The sequence below is a fragment of the Vulpes vulpes genome, chromosome 9, assembly GCF_048418805.1.
Source record: "Vulpes vulpes isolate BD-2025 chromosome 9, VulVul3, whole genome shotgun sequence".
Classification (NCBI taxonomy): Eukaryota; Metazoa; Chordata; class Mammalia; order Carnivora; family Canidae; genus Vulpes; species Vulpes vulpes.
Window position 1 is genome coordinate 57,801,686 of NC_132788.1, and position 23,537 is coordinate 57,825,222.

A 23,537-nucleotide genomic window follows, 5' to 3' on the forward strand; every position below is an offset into this window, starting at 1 on the left:
TCTGCACAGAGAGGCAGGGTGATGGAAGGGAGCCAAACCTGCTCTCCTGCTGGCCTTCCATCTTTTGCCCTTGAGCTGCAGCCACCAGGAACTGTCCCCCAGGACCAGGCAGGGAACCCAGGGTAGGGAAGCCCTCGGGCAGGGCTGAGAGGCCCCTGGAGAAGGTGATCTAGAGCTGTAGCAGACAGCCATGCGCTCAGCTCTGGCCTATTGTTACCAAGAGGGGATATGGCCCTGGGGTTACCAGGCCTTGCAAGTTTTTAAGAGCAGATGGAATCTGGGTTTTCTGAGTGAAATAGTATAGCTTTTAATAAGCAGCTTTAAAAAGATTGTAATATACTTAAGTTGAATGTAAATGCCTAAGTAGGAAGGTTTCTTCTTGACAACTGTTTGCTGCTTAAGTCTCAGAATGGATGCTTGGCAGGAGGGGAGCTGGGGAGTCGGGAGCCCTGAGGAGTCCCAGTCCCAATGCCTGGGAAGGACTCTTTTCCTCACCAAGTTCATGATCCAGTAACCAGCCCAGAGGGCAAAACTCACCCTGCCCAAAAGTGATGGGGTGATTCTCATGCAATCCAGCCTCTGGCTTGTCTCTGTCGGAAGGTGCAGCTCAGACAGAGCAGTGGTCTCCGAGCCCTGAGCAGGAAAAAGCCCTGCAGAGGGAATGGGTGGGGAGGGTGCGAGAAAGCAGGAAATGCAGTTTACAGGTGGCTGAGGAGTTTGGTGGAGTTTCTTCTTGGGGAAGGTGGGAGCCATGGGAGGCTCACAACAGTTATCTGGCCTCTGGCATGCAAATTGCATGAACTCGGCTGGGCCTGCTTTGTAAGTCAGAGAAATTGAGGGATGCGAATTACTAGGAGGCATATTTAGCTCCATGGGAGGAAAGAAGTCGGAACTGGGAGGTGTGAGTCCCCTGTCCCTGCAAGCAAGGGTTGCCCAAGGAAACTCCTCAGAAATTCCACCCTGATTCAAGGCCCAGAGGGACCTTCCAAGCACCTTAGTTCAATTCCTTTGTCTGCCAGTGGATGAAACGGGGGGGGGGGTGGGGGGGTGGTCCAGAGAGGGTGGTAGTTTGCCAAAGGCCAGAGGGCACACTGGCAGGACTCAGGGTGTAGACAGTCGTGGTGGAGTGGGGAGGCAGGCGCCTGACTTCTCTCTACTGCCATCCTCTTCCTTCTCCAGAGACTCAAGTACCTGCTGACCCCGAGGGAACCCAACCGCTGGGCCGTGGAGCGCGAGGGGGCTACGCCCTACAGCTCCCGCCTGGCCGTGAACGGCGCTCTCATGAAACCGACCCACATCATAGTAGAGACCATGATGTGAGCTCCTGGGCAGACGGGCCGCTTCCCTGCTGTTTACTAACATTAGATTCTCATAGGACCAGGTTTACAGAGCTTTCTATTTGCACTAGGATTGTTTTTTTTTTTTAATTGTCACAGAAAATGTTACTCTGTGTGTGTGTGTGTTGGTGTGTGTGTGTGTGTGTGTGTGTGTGTGTGGTATTGTGCGTATGTGTGTTTTGTTTTGATTTGGGGATATTTTGTACAAAAAGAAAACCCCACCGGCAGATGTCCGGGATGAGGCAGAGCTTTCATATTGAATTAGATGTATTTTATGGGAACTTGGTAAATTTTTCTTTGTATTTTTTTTACATATAATTATATATACATTTAGAGATTGTCATACAGTTTTACCACTTGAATCGATCTTCTTGCCAGCAATAGATCTCGTTTTTAAAAGCAATTCTTCGGTGCTTGTGTAGCTGGCAGAAAGTTCTGCCCCCCAAAAACACAGGGTGGAATTGACCTGGACAGTAGACCCATTTTAAGGGTGTAGTACCTTCTCAGCCTGGTTCGAGTAGAAGCATACAGTGGGGCTGGGGGGGTGGGGGGAGGCCCCACTAGCTGGCCAGACCCAGAGAGGCTGGAGAAAGGAGGGCCACAAGCTTCAATGACACTTGTCTTAGCCAATAAGAGAAATGCCAAAATAATGGATCAACCCCTCAGATCAAGGGATTGACTTAAGGCAGACAGAGGAGGCCGTACAGCGCAAGTCTGATTCTCTAGAAACCGTTGTACCAGCAGCAAAACCCCACCTGGTACATTGAGATCGAGGGTGGATAGTCAGAAGGACTGTCATGCAGGTTGTCAGCACCATTCATCCGAGAGGGAGCGGCAAGGGCTCCCGGGAGGGCCGGTGAGGATGGCGCCCCGACATTCAGGAGGCGGACTGCTTGGCTGCCGCCCAGGGCCAGCCCAGCAGGAGCCGGGGATCTCAGGGCCCCAAACCTCACACAGATGGGGCTGTTGTGTTTTATGGGATTCTATTGTATCAGGTTCTGGCCGTTTCCCAGCTGACATGTCTTGCAGCTCCGTGTAGGAGAGAAGCATGATGTATCTGGTGAGGGACGAGGGGTGAGCCAGTGGACCAAAGGGTGTGGGCCCAGGCGTTCAGAGAGGCCTGGTGTCAGGGAGGGGTGCTTTTCTTTCCTCATCTCTCCATCCTCAGCTCTGTCCTCATCTCCCAGAGGCTGGGAAACTCCTGACAAGCTCCCCGCCCAGGGCTGCCCCAGCTCCTAGCTGGGAGTGCCAAGAGTGCTTTTGGAGGCTCCCTGAATCTTGGAGTCGGGCTAAGCGCTCCCAAGCCCTCCTCCCCATTCGGGCGCAAGAGCAGCCCTTGGTGGTGGCTTGGGAGATAGTGAAGCTCTTCACAACTTCACAACTCCTGCAGTAGCCGGTGTTGGATGCACACACCACGTGGGGACCGAGGAGAGGAGGCGAGGGAGCATTTTCTAGAAAGGTAGGATTGTTCAGGGGGCTGGCATCCCAGAACTGGCTTGGCCAAGAGCCTGATTTAGAGCGGCATTCCTCTCTGAAGAAGTAGAGAAGGTACTCCACCTTTAAAATCCTGAGACGGACACGTCTCCACCCAAGCCCCCATTTGGACCTAAACTGTGCCATTTAAACTGTCACTTCCAAGTTCAGAGTCTCAACTCAACCAAAACATTGTCATGCACAAACGCCAGTGACTGCCTCGTGGGGTGCGGAGAGTGAAGCCCAGCTCAGGTGTTGAGAGCGGGGGGCTCTCTGAATCCTGGAACCCTCTCCCCAAATTTGGGAGGGGAGGAGCCTCTGGTGTGTGCCCCCTCCCCAGAGGCGGAGGCAACCCTGAACCTCTTCTCTCTGGCAAGCATTCTCATTTCACATTTCACTGTTTCCAAAGGATACACTCTGCCAAACAATACCCAGTCCTATTCCAAACCGTTAACAATTCTGTGTTCCTGTTTTTCTATGTATTTATGGTTGCCGCTGTGTCTGAGTTGATTTTGTTGTTGTGTCTTTTCCTAATTTTACTGAGTAGCAATGTGATCTGTTTTCCTTCGTCTCATGGAACTTAGTAAACTAACCACTGTCCACGATTGGTGACAGGTGATGTGTGGGGTCAAGGGGTGCTTGGTAAGCTGTGGCTGCCTGGGCATTTGTGGTCATCTCAGGCTACAATATCTCCCCTCCGGTAAAAAGGCTACAGTATTTGGGGTTGGTAGGTAAATTGCAACATTCTGGAAATGGCCTGAGAAAGGCTTCTTCTCATAAGATTTGCAGACCAAATTCTAGACCAAAGACACAAGCAGACCAAGTCCCCAGGCCCTGCCTGGAAAGAAGGTCAGCCACTTTCCCCGAGCCCCTCTCTTGACAATCTCCCAGTTTACCTGTCTCCAATCGGGCCCTCTTGTCTACTCCCCTGGCCCTTGTGTGTCTGCAGAACTTGGCTCTGTGAGTACAAGATGTAATGATGCGTGACTTTGATATGTCTCCACATAAAGGAAACTTGTCATTGGAGCTCATGACTCTGGTCCTCCTGTCTCTGGAGAACAGGCAGTCCACCCACTCTCTGCCTTGGGAATGGGTCAGAAATTCTGGTGCCTGCACCTAGCCCAGTTGGCCAGCTCTGGAAGGGATGTAAGGGAGATGGTTAAAGAACTTTCTGAGGATGCAGAAATGGGTAAGGGCCTTAGGCTAAATCTCACCCAGGGAGATGCTTCCCTGAGCCTGCCATGGGCTGTGTCGGCCCCTCCAGGGGACAGTCCTGCACAGTCAGTGCCTCCCTGGTCCACACCCTTGGAAAATGGGGGGCTTCTTCTGCGAGGCCCGGAGCACAGAACAGACCGGGCACAGCGGGCAGGGACTGGAACCAGGCTGTCCCAAGTCAGTTCCAGTTGCAGGTTCTCTGAGGGGTGTGTGGCAAGTGGCAAGTGCATCTCCCCAGTGTTCTCCCTGAAGACCAGAGACGAGCCTTTATGAACAAGGAAGCACTCTGTGCCCCAGCATTCAGGGACGAGGAGAAGCACCCCTCACCCCCTCCCCATCCTCAAAGGTGCGGCTCTGTACCCAGTAGCCCCCTGAGCTAGGAACTGAGATCCCTGTTGCACATGAGGAAACTGAGGCCCAGTGAAGCCAGCTGTGGAAAGAAGCAGAAGTCCTTGGGTGGGATTTAGCCTGAGGCCGTGTGGGACATTCCCAGGCAGCTAGAAGCAGCCTTGGGTGATTTCTGGGTGGCACACAGCCCCCTCTCTGTATCTCTCGTTCTCACCCCAGATCCCCAGTGCACCCCTAAAGAAGGTGGTGAAGCACGAGGGGAGTGAGCTGCCCTCTGCCTAGCACACAGTGATCTTGCATCCCCCACAGGCCGCCACAGCACGGCAGTCCATGGTCCAGCCGGCTTCTCCCCAACACTGCCCTTCCGGAAGGGGAAAAGCTCTGGGCAGCCAGTGCTCAAGGCAGAGGTGCCAGCCTTCCCCTCGAGCCTAGACACAGGCCAGGAAGGATGCAAGAGAAAGCTCGAGGCGGCTAGAGGTCCCATCCAGCCCCGAGACCCGGTGCCAGGCAGCCCCACATAAATCGCACCATGCAAAAATCCAACAAGCACCAACCAAACAAAATCCCAGAGAGCAAAACTCAGAGAGGGGTGTGAGTAGCCCGGAAACCAGAGAACAGCATTTCCCTCGCCCCCCCTGCCCTGTTAACGCCTGGCCCTCAGAATGCTCTTGTTTTTAATAGGAAGCTATGTTTCATTGTTCTCTTGTGGTGTCACTACAGACGTGTTCTGACAGTTCCCTGAGGGATGGAGCATCTTGTTATATATTTGGCTTCAAATTGAGATGTTGGCTCCGTTTCTCCCCCCCCCCCCCCAATTAATTTTCGAATCCCTAGCAACTGTGACTGTATTTAGCACAAGAGAAAGCTGAGATCGTGGGTCTTGCCTCCTTCCAGAAATATGTCTGGCTCATCAGGACTTTTTTTTAAGACTTCAAAATATTTTTAAGATATTTTAAACTTTTGTAAAAAAAAAAAAAAAAAACAACAACCAACGAGACTCTTCTGAGGAGGAACATTTGTATCTGAATAAGATCCTCGGTGTATAATTCAGTCTTGCAGTATACAAGCTTTTGTGTATAAATGTTTTATGATATAATCCCTGTATTTCGCAGGGCTCTTCTTTTCCTCTTTTGCTTTTTAGATAAATATGTATATCGATATTTTAAATTCATCTTTGCTTTTTTTTAGAGGAGTTTGTAATCACCTTATAACATGAAAATAAACATTTCCTTTTTAAAATCCAACACGTGTGGGTTCTGTTTTTGAGGAGGCTGTTTTTCCTCGTGGTATTGCCATCTGGGGTCAGAGACACTGAGGCGGAAGATCGTCTCCTGGAGGGGATGCCTCAAAGGCACACAGCAAGTCTGTGAAAGAGTTGTCCTCCAACTCCTGGGTCTACTCTGGCTGGTTCCACCAACCCTGGGGACCGACGCCCACCTGCCACACACCCAGCTGGGAGACCTCACATCAGTCTGTCTCCCCACCTGGAATAAACCATCACCCCCTTCAAGGCTTCGGGCTGACAAGAGGTGATGCACCAGGGGTAGTTGCTTCCTGACGCCCAAGCAGGGGCTTTCTGATGACCAAGTCTGAGTGGGGCAGGCTGCAGGGAGGAGGCAAGTCCTAGAAGGATGCAAATAGAAATCATGCCATAGACACTGGGGCCTCAGAAGGGGGGGGACACTTCAGGACCCCAGAAAATAAGTGGTTGGCATGGATGTCCTCTGCCTTGGGAATCATGTACCCAACCCACTGTTACAGATGGGGAAATGGGCCGGAAGAGGGGCTTGGCCTCACTGGGGTCACAGGGCAGGTCAATGTTTTGGGCAGATTGATGAGTAGGCAAGTTCAGGGCAGCCTGCTGGGTCCTTTCCCCAACTTCCCAGACCAAAAAAACACCTCTCAGTAACTCATTATAGACGATGTTAGAATAAAATACCACTCCTTAAGCTCTTCCTCTGGCTATTGGCTTTTTGGATGGCCTCCCTCCTCCCTGTGTGTCTTGGCCATAAAACTTGTGTTCAAACTGTACCTCCATCCTTTACTACCTGTGTGACTTAGGGCAAATTACTTAACATCTCTGTGCCCCATTTCCTCACCTCTAACACTGGAATGATAACAGCCTCCTCTGAAGGCTGTAGGAGGATCCAGGAGATTCTTGAAAAGCACACAGAACAGGGCCTACACGCAGCCAGTCTGTGGGACGGGGCTGCTTCTCCGGGTCATGACCTGCCCCTGCCTCCCTCCCATTGCAGAAGGGCTCTGAACCTGTCACCCAGAACTAAGAAGAGCGGTGATGCCCTGTGCACAGCTCACTTTGGGCTCCCTGGCCCAACCACATAATTGCACCCAATGCGGGCTGGCCATGCTAGCACCCCTCCAGTGATGGGGTGCTCACTCCATCCTGCATAGCTGATGGAAAGAAGCTCTTCCTCCGCCCACACAGAGCTGCAGCGAGGACATGTCCTCTGGGCTCATCCTGCCTGGGATGCCCTGGGAAGATTCATCGATGGGGCCCCACCCAGCACCCTTTAGGGGCTCCATGCAGCAGACCCGCCACTCGCCTGCCTCAGTGGCTTTCCCCTGCAGACAGAATGAAATCCATAGTCCCTAACCAGAGCCTTACCATTGGGCCCTGCAAACCTCCAGCCTGGTCTCCCCACTCTGCTTCTGGGCCTCCTTTCTCTTTCTTGAACCCACCACGCTCACGCCCACCTCCGAGCATGTGCACTTGCTGTGCCCTCTGCCTAGGACACTGTTCATCCCGGTCTCACAGGGTTGACTCCTGCCTTTAAAGGTCTCAGCACAAATTATTCCTTCAGAGAAGTCCTTCCTGACCCCATTCTATCCCCATGGTTGGGTTTTTTCCACTGCACTCTATACCTGCTGAAAAACCTCCTCAGAGGTTCACTGTCTGTCTTCCACTAGAATATAAGCCCCACGCAGACAGGACCTCATCTGTCATGTTCATGCTGTCTTCCCAGGGGCTAGAATGATGTGTAGCCCAAGCAGACTTTTTGGATGCATGAATTAATTAAAAGCAGGGGAGATGTCCTAAGATCCAAATGGAAGCTGACTATTGCCAGCCTATGATGAGAAACAAACAAGCAAACAAAAAAACAGATACCACAGTCTGGCTGCATTTAAATAATTTTATTTAAAAAATCATTCCAACAGCACCCCATCCCCAGCTCCTACGTAACTGCAACCCCTGACAACAGATTTACACATAGGCCCCAAACAGACCCCAAATGGCCTTTGCAATGCAGCCCCTTGGCATGTGCTTCCCGAGAGCCCTAAGAAAACCCCATGTAGAAAAATACTTTACAAGGAATATGCTCTAATCTCAGCCAGAGAAAAATACAGCTTTTGGGGTGGAAGGGGCATGTCACAGGAGCTATACCCAAAATGCATAGGCAGGCAGGATGCTCACCAGGGACGGGCATCAGGAAATGTCAAGTCTGGGATCTATGATCCCCATTGTGAAGCCAGAAGAAATATTGCATATGAGAAGGCCAGCCACGGCCAGGGGCCACCTGCCGGGCCTGGTTGCATACATCTGGGGGATGGCAGAGGCCTCAGCCCAAGGAGGTGGGGGGGGGCGGGGGAGGGCAAACTGGTCAGGGTCGGAGTCGGGATGCCACTTCCCTCATCTGCAGTCGAACGCAGCTCTCCTGAGCAGAGATGCCCTGGGAGTGTGGCCTGTCCAGCCCTGTCACTTGACAGAGGCCCAGAGAGGCTGGCAACTTGCCTAAGTTCACACAGTTGTGGCTGCCAGTGGCCGTGTCTCTGCTATGTCACCCCCTGGCCCCCCCAAGCTGAGGGCTCTCTTGGCTTTTGCTCAGTGCCCCTGCGATGGGTGGGCAGTGCCCTTTCACCCCAGGGGTGAGTGTTTACACAGGAATCCAAGGTAGCAGAGGCATTGGGCAGTCGGCCGGCATGAAGGGCTCTCTGGGGAAGGCAGGGAGTGGCAGGGTGTGGGGAGGTCGAGGGAGGAGAAGAGGGAATGCAGGCCTTCAGGGAGAGTGTGGGCAGGGCGCCCAATGGGCATGGTTCTGGCTATGACAGGGAGGCCCGTCCCTACTCAGAGACTCTCCACCCCTTGATTGTCCAGAGAGGGTCAGACCCAGAGGGCGTCACAGAGCAACCAAGCAGCAATCCAGAGCAAAAAGAAGACACCTCTTGACTCCCCATCTCATCCCTTAAGTGGGAGAGCATTTCAGGGGCCTCCATGGGACAGAAGCACAGAGGACACAGGCAGGAGTGGGTGTTCCATTTTCCTGAGACCCCTTTAAGAGCAAAGCAAATCCCCAGACCTGACTGAATCCTGCCGGCCCACCTCCATCCCTGGGGCCACAGCCAGACCACTAGGTGAAGGCCTGTGCTCTTCCCCAAATCAAAAGGGTTCCTGGTCTGCAGAAGATGAGGACAATGACTTTAAGGGATGCTGGTGCTTCCAGATTTCAAGTGGGAATAAACTTCCTTAAAGGACCCCTCTGGACACTCACCTCTGGGTGTGAGGGGGATGGCCCGTCTCTGGCCTGTGTGCCTGCCTCTGTCTCTGTGCCTCCCTCTCCTGGTCTCTCCTCCCTCACTGGTTTGGATACTGAAGAGGAGCTGTATCATCTTACATATCCTATCTCTATGGTTTTCCCATCTCCACAGAAATGGCAGGTGAATGAAAACTCTGGGGTCTTCTCCCCCAAACGACTCCCTCCCAACATGAGGGGCTGGGCCCAAGAGGGGTGTGTCCATATGGATTTGCACCTGTGCCTCCTACAAAAGAAGCGGGAGGGGCTGAGAGCCCAGAACCTGGCACTGAGCTTGCCCCAAGGGTCCAGAACTGTGGCCTCAAATCCCAGAGGCTTCAGACTAGAGATGCCAAAATGCAAGAATCTCCCACTTCCAGATTCGACAGGCCGATGTTTCCTGGGTTCAGCCACCCAGGCTCAAGAGTCCCTTAAGAATGAGGATGCCAGCAAGCCCCAAACACCAGAATTCTGGAGAAGGAAAGGGGCTAGACTCCCACCCTGAGGGGCATCCCTCTTGGTGAGAGGCTGTCCAGAACAAGTGCCCCACCCCCACTGCTGCACCCTAAAGGCTCCCACTGGGGGGAAACTAACTACCTGAGCCTGTGTGGATACATTGCCCCGATGCCTCACACCTCAGTCCGTGACTGCACTGCACTGGGGGTATCCAGTTCCCACTCTCTCACCTCCCGTGACAGGGAGCTCACTCCTCCCCGGCAACTCCACAGCTCTCCTGGGAGAAAGCACTGCCTACGCTGAGCCGTGCTCCCTGGCGCCAGACCCCTCTTCTCCCAGCTGAGCGGCCTGTCTCAACTCCTATTGAGTAGCGCTCCTCTGGACATCCTGGAGACCCGATATGAAGAAAGACCTAGATGTTACTCCAACTGGGGCAGGGACCTCACTGCCTGGTACTCCAGGCACCACTGAACCAGAGAATAGAGACAGGTTCCGGCCCATGACTCAGAGCCTCCCAGACAGACAGGCGGATGAGTGAGTGGCCACGTCTCCAGCCCAGTTACAGGCCTGGAGGCCAGGATCTACTCCCGTGGCTCCTTGGGTGTCCAGACCACACGCTGACTTCAGAGCATCCGGGGGCTGCTGGGGCCTGGTGCTCGTGGGGCTCGGCTGCTCTGTGCCAGCGGGTTGCGGCTGATGACCAGGGCCAGGACATCACCTGCCTCCGCCAGGAGCGGCACGGCCAGGCAGCAGTCGAAGTCCCGCGTGCGAACGTGGTTGACCTGCACGGGACACAGCCAAGGGGACAGACGGCATCAGCTGAGCCCCGGGCTGAAGCAGGCAGGAATCGTGAGATCTCCTCAAGTGGGGGCCCCGCCCCAGCCCAGACACCCGGTAAATCTAGAACATTCACAGAGAGGAAGTCCTCCTCCGTGTAGTTCTCCTTCAGCCCTTCTGCTTGGGGTTTATCAAAGAGAAACCCCTAAGGGGATGCCAGTACATCCTTCCCACTCCCCCAACACCTACGTCCCTCTCCCTTTTTTTAACATAAAAGAGCAGACCACACACTCGGCTTCCTGCCTAGAATTCCACGACATTGCTTTGTTTCTGTTTTATTTTTATTTGACATTGACCTTCTATATGTCAAGCGAGGGGTGCTGGATTCTCATTCCTAAGTGACATGAAAGGCTTCCTTTCAAAATAAGGTTGAAAACACTCCACCACCCATTTAAAGGAAACACGGTCCGTAAAGCTAGTGCAAGTACAGCAGAAACCACACCAAAGAAACAAAAGTAGCTGCGGCGTGGGGAAGGCGGTGCAGGGCAGCCGCGCCGGGACTCTCCCAGAACTTTCCATCCATGCACCTGCATTTCCCAGGCTCCCTTGCACTTAGCAAGGTCATGTGACTGATTCTGGCCAATAGGCTGTGATGGGGGATGGCACCTGTCACTTCTAGGTGAAGGCAGAAAAAACCCACATGTGATTTTCCCAGCCGGTTCCCTGTGTCACGTGGTCTAAGGCACTGGCATGAGGGTAGAGCCCCATTAGCCTGGGAGAGGAAGCCTATGCCAGCCTACAGTGGGCAAATACAGGTCGGTGTGTGTGAAGCCAGTGAGATTCGGGGTTGCTACAGCAACACAACCGAGCCTAACCTGACTATAGGGCTGCTGTTACCATTCCCTTCCATAGGAAGCTGGGGCTCAGAGGCAGGAGGTGACTTGCCTAAGGCCACTCAGCCAGTGTAGAAGTGAGGCTCTTTCAGGGCGCCTGGGTGGCTCAGCGGTTGAGCATCTGCCTTCAGCCCAGGGCATGATCCGGGGTCCTGAGATGGAGTCCTGTATCGGGCTCCCCGCAGGGAGCCTGCTTCTCCCTCTGCCTGTGTGTCTGCCTCTCTCTGTGTGTCTCTCATGAATAAATAAATAAAATCTTTAAAAAAAAGTGGGGCTCTTTCCCCACGAGGCAAAGGAAAGCCACACCATTCACAGTGCCCCCAGCTCAGCATTACCTGAAGGACCCTGTCGAATGGCCGGAGGCCCCCACGTTGGGCTGGCCCATCCGGGCGGACAGTGTGGACATAGACACCCTTCTCCAGGAGGCCGTCAGAGACGCTAAAACCAAAGTCATTCCGCAAGGGGTCCTTGTGCAGGGTCACCTGGGAGCAGAAGGAGGAGGAGGTCCCTGGAGCTCTGACCTTTGCCCCAGCTCCCAACAGTGACCCAAATTCCTCAGCGTGGGACCCACGCCCAATGTGCTGCCTAGCTGTGCTCCCTGCCACTTCACTGCCTTTGCCGCATGGCACCCCCTCGCCATCTCCACTGCAGCACATCCTCCAGTTCACGGCACTAGTCACACTGGGGAAGCTGGGGAAGGGGCGCCTTCTCAGTTCTTCAATCCTCTCCCTTCCCCCCAGGAGCAAGTCTCCATGGGGTATCCACGGGTCCCCAACACTTGCTCATCGCCCAATTTACCAAGAGACTTGGAACCTTCTGAGGGCTATGGGCTGAGAGGTCTCTTCTCTTCTGTTTGTTTTTCTTTATGGTAACCTACAGATGGCAAGGAAGGCTGGCTTCTCCTTTAAGGATGTGATATATACACACACACACACATATACATATACGTGTATTCTATCTAAACACATTTATATATTATATGCACTAATTTAAGTAGAGAAAAAGTGAGTCTACTTAAAAAAAACTGCTATATTCATAGCAGCCCAGTGTATATCACAGGGGTATGCATGTGTGTGGATCACCCAAATGATGAGAATTTTGGAAAGTCCAACCTAATACAGAATCGTGTTTGGTGGAGGAAAATGAAGCCCAGGGAGCGGAGGCCCATGTAGAGCCCCTAATGGGTCCTCATGACACCAGGACACGCATCCTGGCTTCCTGTGCCCAGCCCCAGTGCCCACCTTGTGCATCTCCAAGGGTGTTGGCAGCAGCAGCTCCTGTATCTCTTCAGGGGATGCTCCTCGTACCTCCTGGCCCCTCCGCCAGGGCCGCTGGCTGGGCCTGCCCTCGAGGGCCACACTCTGCACTGTGCCCGTCATGATGGATGCCTGTGGACACACAGCCCTTCACTCAGACGCCTGTCTGCTCCCTATTTGGAGCCGGCATCTGTGGACACCTCCTTTGTGCCAGCCTTCAAGGTCACAACAGTGAACAGCATAGACAGGATCCCTGCCCTCCTGGGGCTCTCCATCTGCTGGTGGGCAGGGATGGGGGGTCCTCGATCACACCAGCAATCAGAATTCTAATTGTTGGCACTGAATGATTAACACTTACTCTGTGCCAAGCTCGGTTCTACATATTATACACAGAGAATTCCTCTTGTTCTCTATGATACTGAGACAGGCAAATGCCATTTTTTGGGGTCCATTTTACAGGTGAGGAAATCGAGGCTAAGAGAAATGATGATTTGAACTCAGAGTCTGGTTTCAAAATCAAAGGTCTTAGCCACTCTGCTATCTTGCTAATCATAAAAATAAGATAAAATCACACACAAAACCTAAAAGAGTTTACGACCTCAAGATTCTCACTAAAAGATCTTAAAGGATGAACTCAGAAGGAAAAAATAGAATGCAAGAAGCAACAGTGAGCAAAGAAAATAATTGCCTACCACCCTAATGAGTACTGATGAAAGCCCCACATTAATTAACTTTGAGCAATTTAAACAAGCAGGGAGGGACAGCCAGGTGGCTCAGCGGTCGAGCGTATGCCTTCAGCCCAGGGCGTGATCCTGGAGACCCCAGATCAAGTCCCGCATCGGGTTCCCCGCAGGGTGCCTGCTTCTCCCTCTGCCTGTGTCTCTGCCTCTCTCTGTGTGTCTCTCAAGAATAAATAAATAAAAAGTTTTAAAAAAAGAAAACAAGCAGGGAAGTAAGAGGAGTTTAGAGGGAAGTGTAAACATTCTACAGGCCCTGTCCCATTTAGGAGGAGGGCCAAAGGCATGGATTAGACTTTGTTAGAAAAATCAAAGCAGGGACACCTGGGTGGCTCAGCGGTTGAGCGTCTGCCTTCAGCCCAGGGTGTGATCCTGGAGACCCCGGATCAAGTTCTGCGTCGGGCTCCCTGCATGGAGCCTGCTTCTCTTTCTGCCTGTGTCTCTGCCTCTCTCTGTCTCTGTGTCTCATGAATAATCAAAATCTTAAAGAAGAAAGAAAGAAAGAAAGAAAGAAAGAAAGAAAGAAAGAAAGAAAGAAAGAAAGAAAGAAAGAAAAAGAAAGAAAGAAAAAGAAAAGCAAAGATAGTGGAAATTCAAGGCAAAGTCAATTGGGCCTGGTCTTTTCAAAAAGTCAGTGACACAGTCTATCCATAGAATGGAATATTATTCAGCTATAAAAAGCATGAAGTACTGATACATTCTACAACATTACGCTAAATGAAAAAAGTCAGACACGAAATTCACCAAGAAGTTATAGCAATCATGAATTTATATGACACTAACAATATAACCTCAAAGGATGGAAAACAAAAATTGACAATGTCAAGAATTTGCCAAATCACCACTCATGATGGGAATTTTATCATACTGCTAACAAAAAAACCCATAAAGATAAATAAAGCATACAGCATTTCATAAGGATGCAGATTTGAACAAGTTTATGACAATCTTGATCTGCAGAGAAACCTACATCCAACAAAAGGGAATCTGCATTGTTTTGCAGGCATACATGAAATATTATACTAAAACTGATCAGATCCTAGGCCACAAAGAAAGAAGTCTTAGCAAACTCCAAAAAATTAATAGCAAATTGAACATATTTTCTGGCCATAGTACATATGAATTAAAAGCAAATATGAATTTGTTATAAAATTTGGGTTTAAGGGCAGCCCAGGTGGCTCAGCGGTTTAGCACTGCCTTCAGCCCAGCATGTGATCCTGGAGTCCTGGGATCAAGTCCACATCTGGGCTCCCTGCGTGGAGCCTGCTTCTCCCTCTGCCTCTGTCTCTGCCTCTCTCTCTCTCTTTCTCTGTATCTCTCATGAATAAATAAATAAAATCCTTTTTAAAAATTGGGGTTTAAAAAAACCTTTCCACTTCTGTGTAATTCAAGGAATTAACTAAAATCGTAATAGATATTTTAAAAATATTTGGAATTAACTGATCAACAAAAGTACCCAAATGCAGCCAAAGCAGCGCTGATGGGTAAAATCATTGCTTAAGATTCACTATGGCAGAAAACAAGGAAGACTGAAAACTAAGAAGCTAAGAAATCAGGAAAAGTATCATTATTTAAACACAAATAAAGAGTCTAGGTGGCTTAGTGGTTGAGCGTCTGCCTTTGGCTCAGGGCATGATCCCGGACTCTGGGATCAAGTCCCACATCAGGCTCCCTGCAGGGAGCCTGCTTCTCCCTCTGCCTGTGTCTCTGCCTCTCCCTCTGTGTTTCTCATGAATAAATAAATAAAATATTTAAATAAATAAATAAGCAAACACAAATAAAGTAGAAGCTAAACACAGAAATGAGTAAGATAGAAAACAATGAAACATAAGAGAGTATTAACAAAGCCAAAAATCAGTTCTTTGAATTGGAAAGACTGATGGAGGAAAAAAATTGGCACCAATCAGTATTATTAGGGGCAGGGATGCCTGGGGGGTCAGCAGTTTAGCATCAGCCTTCGGCTCAGGGTGTGATCCTGGGGTCCTGGGATCGAGTCCTGCATCAGGCTCCCTACAAGGAACCTGCATATCCCTCTGCCTCTGTCTCTGCCACTCTCTCTGTGTCTCTTATGAATGAATAAATAGAAAATCTTTAAAAATAATAATAATAATAGTATTAGGGGCAAAAGCACAGATAAGGTGGAAGTTTAAATTATTGCTCACAGAGTAAGAAGGAGCTTCTGAAATGACCCAGTTGGATCCTTCCCAGCCTGTTCCACTGTGGGCAACACTGACCTCACACAAAGCTGTATTCACTTCTCAGCAACCCTGACCCCTCATGCCCTGTGCTGTCCCTGGGGTTGACACCCACATGCCTCCACAGGGCATGCCCACAACCATGTCCACATACTGCACCTGCACACACAGACACCAGATCTGCCCCTCAGCCTCCAAATGTACACTCAGACACGCATGCTCTGAACAGAACCTCAGCATTTGTGCGTACGTGAGCATGCTCCCACGCAGGCACACACACATGCACACATGATGACGCCAGACACGTTCACAGGTGTACACACGTCGATGTGCCATACCACAGTGCTCTCGATCACACTTGTGTATGTGTCCATGCAGTCTGCACGTGTGTGAAGACCTTTACATAGAGGGGGATGAGCGAGTGCATGATACACACGACGCTGGAACAGGATTCCATCCACATGCTCGCCTCCTACGGGCACTCACATCAGTGTGTCCATGCACAGGGGCCCCCAGGAAGGTCTGTGGGGCAGGTGGCCCTACCTCCAGTTCCCTCAGCAGCTCTGACTGACCACATGACTCCAGGTCCTCAAGGGCTTCTCCGAACATGCGCCAGAAGCCCTCCTCACGGGCAGGGCCAGGGGCTGGGCTGTAACGTAGGAACCAGAAAGCGTCAACTCCTGGTGGGCGGGTGGGCGGGCAGGCGGGCTGGGGCCTGACAAGTCTTCGGGGCCCCAGGGCCCAGTGTTGCGCTCGAGGGGCCTTAGGGTGGGCGGGCGGGCAGGCGGGCAGGCAGGCAGGCGTCCTCGGTGGCAGTGCTGGGGCCCCGGGGCAGTGGTTGGTGACACGGAATGGGGGGAAGACGCAGTTAGGGGCGACCAGGACTGTCGGTGGCCAGTTAGAACAGGGGCAGATGAGACGGGGTGGAGAGCGGTGACACAGGACGCCTGGGAAGAGAGACAGACAGACGGACGGACAGACAGACAGAGAGGAGATCCATGGTGTAGCCCCAGAGGACGGCCCCTGGCCCCACCCAGACACATGGCATCGTAGCACAGTGACAGGGACAGAGCTGGAGCCAGCGAGGACACAGATGGATGGAGAGGATGGGGTCTCTGTGCTGGGAGAAGGATCCAGGCCACCCCACGGCTTCCATCACAGGCTGTATGAGCCCGTCATCAGCTCTAAAATCGAGGCTTGTTAGAATGGTCACAAGTCACACTTGCACACTTCCTAGTTCCCAAAGCCACTTGCCACCTACAAAGTCCTGGCTGCTTATGAAGTAAGGTTTGCAAAGCACTTTCTTATAAAGGCCCGGGAGCCTCTCTCTCCGAGGGAGACTCGGGGAGGATGATGTACAATAAATAGTTGCCTCCCGCCCTTCCCATTTTAAAGATGAGAAGACTGAGCCTGAAGGGCACTCTCTCCATTCAAATCAAGTCTACAAATATTCCCCGAGTCAGGGCTCTTCAGGGCCCAGGCCTAGGGAGGTGAATGTGGTGTAGTCTCTGTTCTTAAGGAGTGGGTGATTCATTCACAAAGTGTGCAGGAGTACCATGGGGTGCCAGGCACCCGCTTAGGGGTGCTGCGCAGAAGGGATGACAGCCAGGTAATTAACCATGGGGGCACAAGGTGGCCAGTGCCACGAGGAGGCTCATGGGGACCAGCAGAGGGAGGGAGGAATGCCTGCTGCCGGAGGGAGTCAGGGGAGCCTCCAGAGGCGGGGGAATTTGAGCTGGGTTTTCAAGGCCACAAAGGCCTTGGTCAGGAGAGAGAGGGAAAGGTGTTGTAGGCAGAAGGAAGCGCCTGAGCCAAAGCACAGACACGGGGGTTGGCTAGGGCTGAGTGAGGAACAGCATTTCTCCACAGGGCCTCCCTCCCCCAGCAGCGATGCGGTGTCCTTCAGAGCCAACACTACGAAGCCCACCACGTCCACAGCCAGGGCTGGTGCCTAGGACCCGAGGACCCTTGCAGGAGGCAGGAGGCCATCAAGCAACCTGAGCTAAGTCAGGAGGATCGGGTTCAAGCTCTGAGCTGTTCTTCTAAGAACAGGAGACTACCAGACTCTGGAAAGGCAAACGCCTTCTGCGCCTTTGCCACTGCTGTGCCCTCGGCCTGGCGCAGCCTCATCCCCATCTCCACCTGGCCGAGTCAGCTCTGCCCGACGCTTCCTCCCCTCTCCTGGGAGGTACCCCCCTCTACCCCCACCACCGTGGCACAGGGACCCTCACCCAGGAGACCATGACTGCCTCCCTCGTGGCATTCCCACCACAGACCTAGTTGGTGGCTCCCAATCCTCCTCTTCCTCCTCCTCAGGGAAGCTCTCATCCGTGGGGGCCGGGGTATAGCTCATCCTCCGGGGCTCGGTGGGTGGGGGGCTGCTTCTCAGCCGGCTGGGCCGCCACTCCTGGGGGGTCATGCCCCGAGCCGCTGCCTGTGCGGTGTAGGAGCCTGGCAGGTGGAGAGGAGGGTGTCTGGATCCACTCTGTGCCTTTAGCTTGCCTTCCTTCCTGCCCCTTTATCAGCCGTGCTGGATGACCCTGGAAAGGTCTTTGCCCCCTCTGGCCTTGCATGACCACCCACAGTTCCCTGAGGGCCCTGCCACCTAGTCCCTACCTCCAGAACTTCTTGGATCTCTTGACCACCCACAGAAGAGCTAATGCCCAGGGCTCCAGGATCCTGTCCAGTTCCATTGGGCTTAGCCTGGCTGCCTCCAGCCAGGGAAGGAGGTTCCCTATTTTGACCATTGTTCTCTGTCTGCCTTTGGGGATAAGCTAAGAGATACTGATTGAGTACTTGAGATGTGGAAGCGGAGACCCAGGGAAGGCAGATATACAGCCAGTGGGGACCAGGGCTGGGAGCCACCTGAGGACATTAGTTCTCTGAGCTGGGCCTTGGGGAGTCCCCATGGCTCTGCATCACAGAGGCCAGAAGGCCAGCTCCTGGAATTCAATTGGCCCCCAAGACTCAAGGCCACCCATGGTTTGCAATGTGCATGGGCAGGGAGCATGTGTCCTAAGAGGGCAGCCTGGAGGTGTCCACCTTAAGGCTGGGTCTTGTGGATGTGGTGGGAAGAGGCCTACTGCTTTCCCATCTTCGAGTGGATGCAATAAACACAGTTTGGGCACCTGCTGTGTGCAGGGCACTGGGCTAGGAAAGAGAAAGGCAGAAGTAAGGCCAGCTTGTCCTAAGCTCAAGGGGGACCTCTGCATAGCCAGTGGGGTGCTAAGGATGCTAATCAGAAGATGTGTGAAGGCCTTAGGCCCAAGCTCTGAGCAGTGAGGGGCCCTGAGCATGGCTGATGCGGCCCAGGCGGGTCTGCCACCAGCAACTGTCTCTGAAGGTTGGAGGAGGGAGGAGGAGGCAGAGGGAAGAGCCCCTGCAGAGGTCTGGCAGCTACGGCAGCCAAGATAGGGCACAGCCAAGAGAGGGCACGTACTTGTCCCAGGGCCCCGGGGTGTTACCTGGGCCCCCAAATCCACCCTCTGTGGCCGAGCTGTCCCAGGACTCCACAGCGCTGTCCACACTGGGCACGGCGGGTGAGAACCGGGCTGGCAGGAGGCCTCCTTTGAGAGCCTCTGGCGGGTCCTCATCTGCATCGCTGGCCTCACTGAGGCTGCCTGACTTGCGGCGTGGGAGGGGGCCTGCAATGAAAAGGGGTGTCACTGCCAGTGGCCTCTGACACAGAGACCCAGACACACTCAGTGAACCTCAGTTTCCCCACTGCAGTCCAGTCTGGGGACTCACAGGCACCGAGCTCCCTGAGCCTGCTGCTGGGCAATCTGATAGGAGGAGAGGTGGCACGGTAATGGGCAAACCCATTCCATAGACAGGAAAACAGGCTGAGCTCTCTGAGCTGTGCCTTGGGGAGTCCCTATAGCTCTGGGTGGGTACAACATGCCCAAGGTCACATGGTGAACACCAGTGGAGCCCAGATTAGAAGTAAGACCCTAAAGTGCATTCTCCTTCCACTGCAAGGGGCGGCACCCCTGCCAAGGTTCAGGGCACAGATTCAGGGGAAACTGAGGAATGTAGAAGCTATGGCCCTAAGGCAGAACAAGCAGCCTTGAGAGGTGGGAAGCATGAAGAGGGTGGTTCAGACTCAGGCTCTGCCCCACACAGGCTGTGGTCTTGGGACCACCACTCCCCTTTCTGAGTCTTGTCTCCTCAGCTGTCCCAGGTAGACCCACGGGGCCCTGTTCCACCTGTTCACTGAGGAGGCTGTGAGGTTGGGTACATGAAGCCTGACACAGGGGTGCAGAGGGATTTCACTTCCTAAATGGACTGATGGCCCCCAGGTGGTGGGGTGAGGCTCACGGTCTAGCTGCTTCTTGATCTTCAGTGTGACGGTCTCGCCAGCCACCTGCAGGAGGTGGATGGCCTCACTCAGAGGCCGGCCCTTGAGGCTCACGCTGTTGATGGCCAGGATGCGATCCCCAACATGGATAGCGCCCGTCCTGGGGAGGGAGCACAGGACAAAGAATGAGAGACATTCAAGGCTTCAGGGTGGGGGGCTCTGTCCTCAGGGAACTCAGGACCCCAAGGCACAAGCCTGACTGACCTCAGTTAAACCCAGCAGTAACAGAAATCTGGGGCGGCATTCATAGAGGCATAAAGTCTAGAATTTGGGGGACATCTGGGTGGCTCAGTCAGTTAAGCATCTGACTCTTTTTTTTTTTTTTTTTTAGCATCTGACTCTTGATTTCAGTTCAGGTCATGATCTCAGGGTGTGAGATCGAGTCCTGCATGGGGCTCTGTGCTGGGCGTGGAGTCTGCTTGAGATCCTCTCTCTCCTTCTCCCTCTGTACTTCCACCCACCCTCTCCCTCTCTAAAAAAAATAATAATTAAAAAAAAATAAAGTCTAGAATTTGGGAGGGATGGAGGGCAATTTGGGAGGGAGAAGATTATTCTGCAAATTCATGTCAAGCATGAATTTTGAGCATGGTTTTAACCCCACACAGTAGCTGCCACGCACTAGCTACATGATCTGGGGCCCTGTATCTTAACTTCCCTGAGTCTCAGGGCCTTTGTGTGTAAACAGGGAGCGATACACTTACTCTAGTTATAATTGAAAGATGGCTAGGTAGACGGGATTCCTGCTTCCCTCCAGCAGAAATCCAGGGCAGCAGAAATCCCTTTCCCTGGCCCTGTTTCCTCACCCAGAGAACGAGCACAGGGTGCCCAGCTGACCTCTAAGGGGGTGTGAGCGCTGACAGGGCCACACAGTAGCACTGCTCTGGCCCAGTGGGTCTCTACCTGGACACCATCAGAATCACCTGAAGAGCTTTTTAAAAAATGCGTGCTGCCTGGCCCCCAGCCCTGGCCAGTTAAATGGCATCCCTGGGAACCCGGCTGGCGAAGGTGATCCTGAGGAACAGCGGAGGGGAAGCTGCTGTGGATGGGGGGGGGGGAGCACCTGACCTGGGCGTGGGAGGGCAAGGCAGTGCTCCTTCATGCCAGGCCTTGCCCACCCAGCTCCCCGGGAGCCCAGCGGAGTAAGTCAGGGGGAGGGTGGGCTGAGGGAGGGAGGTCAGAGCTGTCAACTGTGTAAAATACACATCGGATTCTGAAAACGTGGTATGACTAAAAGAACATAAAACATCTCGTTAATGATTTCTAAATTGGGGGGCCCTGGGTGGCTAAGCGGTTAAACATCTGCCTTTGGCTCAGAGCATGATCCGGGGTCCTGGGATGGAGTCCTGTGTCGGGCTCCCTGCATGGAGCCCGCTTCTCCCTCTGCCTGTGTCTCTGCCTCTCTCTCTCTCTCCCTCTCTCTCTCTCTCTCTCTGCGTCTCTCATGAATAAATAAATAAATCTTTAAAAAATAATAATTTCCAAATTGACTATGTGTTGAAACAAATATGTATTTAAGATTCCTTTTACTTGTTTCTTTTTACTTTGCTAACACGGCTACCAGAAAGTTTATAATGAAACGTGTGGCTCGCCTTACATCACAGTCATACAACACTGAGCTGGATCAGCCCGGTGCGGGGGGGAAGGAGGGCTGCATGTTGCGTCCCCAGCACCCAGAATGGACTGGCACACAGTGGGTACCCAGTCAAGGTGGGAGTCCATGAACACCCTTGAGATGGGAATGGCCACTGCCGCGGGCCAGCAGGGGGCGCTCCAGGAACAGGGAGCCTTCCCTGATCCTCCATCCCCCTGCATCCTATAGCCGCAGCACACTACCATGTGGCCCCTCCTACTTTGTGTCCTCCTCCAGGGGCCGTGCCTGTCACCCTCAGGCCTGGCCAGGCTGTTCCTCTACAGCCAGCAACTCTCAGTGTCTGGAGAAAGGTGCATCTCACCCAGACTGCGATCACCGACCTGTGACCCCCACGGGGCCCTGTTCCACCTCAGGGCCCCAGATTCACCTGCTCCCACACTAGTCTGGACAGACTGTTACACTCTCTTTCTCACAGTTTCCCCAGAGGAGAGGACAGCAAGGGGGACCCCTCATCCTTCCAGAAAAACCCCAGGCTGTGTCCTGACACAGTCGCACAGCAGATGCTCCAAGAGGGCTCACAGCACTAACTTTCCAGAAATGGAGAGTCTCCAGACTGGGCCAGTGGGGGAATCGGTCTGCCTCTGGGGAATCGAGGCTCAGAGAGGGAAGGGACAGGCCCGATGTCACCCAGCACATCAACAGTGGAACTGAGACCAGAATCCACTTCAGCTGTTCCCAAAGCCCAACCCCTGCCCCATGATGGTCCTCGGCCCGCCCTGTGTGCCTCCACAGAACCTCAGCTCACCTCTCAGCCAGACCGCGCTTGGTGAGGCCTGAGATGACAATGGGGTCAAAGGGCTCCTCTGTGCCAGAGATGGTGATGCCCAGGGGACCCCCGTAACGCTTCAGTTCCACTGTGTAGCTGATGGCACCTGTGGTCTCCTGCTCATCTGCAAAGGTGGCACCCATCGGGGCGGGGGTACAGTGTGGCAGGACCCAGGAGCCGGATGCCCCCAGCCCTGGGTGCCCTCACACTCATCCATTCACTCATTTGTTAATCCACCCATCCACTTGTGCCATGGCTTCAGATGGCACAGCCCGGGCACCCTGAGGCCCCCCGTTGCCCCCACAAATGTTTTCTTGCACCCAAACCCCATTTAAAAAAAGAGAAGAAAGAAAAGAATCAATCACTGAAACCCAACATCCTAAAATACAGATTTCACATAGGACACAAAATAACAATAATGAGGATAAGGAGAAACCAGATTTCCAACTTTTCTTTTAAAAAGATGATGATGATGAAGAAGAAGAATCTGCCCACAAGAGACGGTCTGGTCCTTCCCAGGGCAGGAGATGGCGGCTGCCCCTCTGAATAAGAGATTGGCTCTCCAGGGGTCACAAGCCTCACGCCTTCCTTTTGCACCCCAACCTGTACCATCTTTCTTACCTCTGTCCAGTTCACTCACCTGTCACCTGTCTGGTCTCAGAGGTGTCAGGCTTGGCAGGCTTTCCTTCCTCACTCACACACGACCCCAGCAGGACGGACCCCCACCCCTCCGCCCTCGCAGCATCACCGCTCTGCCCACTCCTCTGCTAAGCTCTGTGCTGGACACGGGGGATCCAGGCAGCCCCAGGGACAGTGAGCCATCCGTGCTGAGCTCCGTCCTTGCATTTGTTCATTCAAGGAGTCTCCACCAGCTGCCCGCATCTCCCTCCCCGGCCACAGGGAGCCCCAAATTGCAAGCTGGAACCCGCTGGTCTGGTGGCTGGACCCAGAGAGTTGGCAGGGAGGGGCAGGGGCCATACCAGAGTTGTCCTCATCCTTCCGGATCTTCAGCTTCACCAGGTCCTCGCATTGCCGCAGGATTTGCACAGCGTCCTCCATGGGGCAGTTGTCCAAGCGGATATTGTCAATGGCCAGCAGCTTGTCGCCTGGCTCAAGGGTACCCGTCCTGGGGGAACAGGGGTGGAGGAGAGGCACGGGTGGGGGAACAGGAGCCTGGCACATGCTACTCCCCCTGGACTACTCCCCTTACTCGCGCCCAGGGTCACCCACCCCTACCTGTGTGCCACACTGCCCTTCTTGATGTCAGAGATAATCAGGGGCTCTCCTCGCTTCCTGCTGGTCGCTGGGGAAGAAGAAGCCATGAATCCAACCTTTGACGGCCTCAGCCTCGGGGAGGGGGACTGGGAGGGCCCAGGAGTTGGGACATGAACACAGACCCCTGTACCCTGCTCCCCCTGCTTCCTGCCTGGTGACCATGAGCAAATCAGCTCCCCTTCTGCCTCAGTTTCCCCTCTGCAAAATGGGGACAACGCCACAGAACTCATGGAGATGTCATAAGATTAAACTAGACAAGGCAAAACCCAAGT

At 53.3% G+C, this 23,537-nt stretch overlaps 2 protein-coding genes across 29 annotated transcripts in view; one reads left to right on the forward strand and one right to left on the reverse strand.

Annotated features, from left to right (window-relative positions):
• The window catches only part of SLC6A6 (solute carrier family 6 member 6), an 86,054-nt gene extending 80,437 nt beyond the window's left edge, over window positions 1-5,617 (forward strand). For all 3 annotated transcript variants that reach the window (XM_072720211.1, XM_072720213.1, XM_072720212.1), the window contains one exon: window positions 1,180-5,617. In XM_072720211.1, the coding sequence (XP_072576312.1) occupies window positions 1,180-1,320 (141 nt within the window). In that variant the 3' untranslated portion in view covers window positions 1,321-5,617. The remainder of the gene's footprint in view (window positions 1-1,179) is intronic.
• A 1,894-nt stretch (window positions 5,618-7,511) lies between these two features.
• GRIP2 (glutamate receptor interacting protein 2) overlaps window positions 7,512-23,537 on the reverse strand; it is a 135,082-nt gene continuing 119,056 nt past the window's right edge. For 20 of the 26 annotated variants that reach the window (XM_072720224.1, XM_072720217.1, XM_072720223.1 and 17 more), the window contains 10 exons: window positions 23,227-23,293; window positions 22,971-23,116; window positions 21,970-22,114; window positions 19,534-19,673; window positions 18,681-18,860; window positions 17,493-17,667; window positions 15,760-15,865; window positions 12,270-12,416; window positions 11,364-11,510; window positions 7,512-10,140 (listed from right to left, as the gene is read on the reverse strand). In XM_072720224.1, coding sequence (XP_072576325.1) covers window positions 9,982-10,140; window positions 11,364-11,510; window positions 12,270-12,416; window positions 15,760-15,865; window positions 17,493-17,667; window positions 18,681-18,860; window positions 19,534-19,673; window positions 21,970-22,114; window positions 22,971-23,116; window positions 23,227-23,293 — 1,412 coding nt within the window. In that variant the 3' untranslated portion in view covers window positions 7,512-9,981. Of the gene's footprint in view, window positions 10,141-11,363; window positions 11,511-12,269; window positions 12,417-15,759; window positions 16,164-17,492; window positions 17,668-18,680; window positions 18,861-19,533; window positions 19,674-21,969; window positions 22,115-22,970; window positions 23,117-23,226; window positions 23,294-23,537 lie in introns of all 26 variants that reach the window. The other 6 variants (XR_011994306.1, XR_011994303.1, XR_011994307.1 and 3 more) reach the window with 1 other exon arrangement.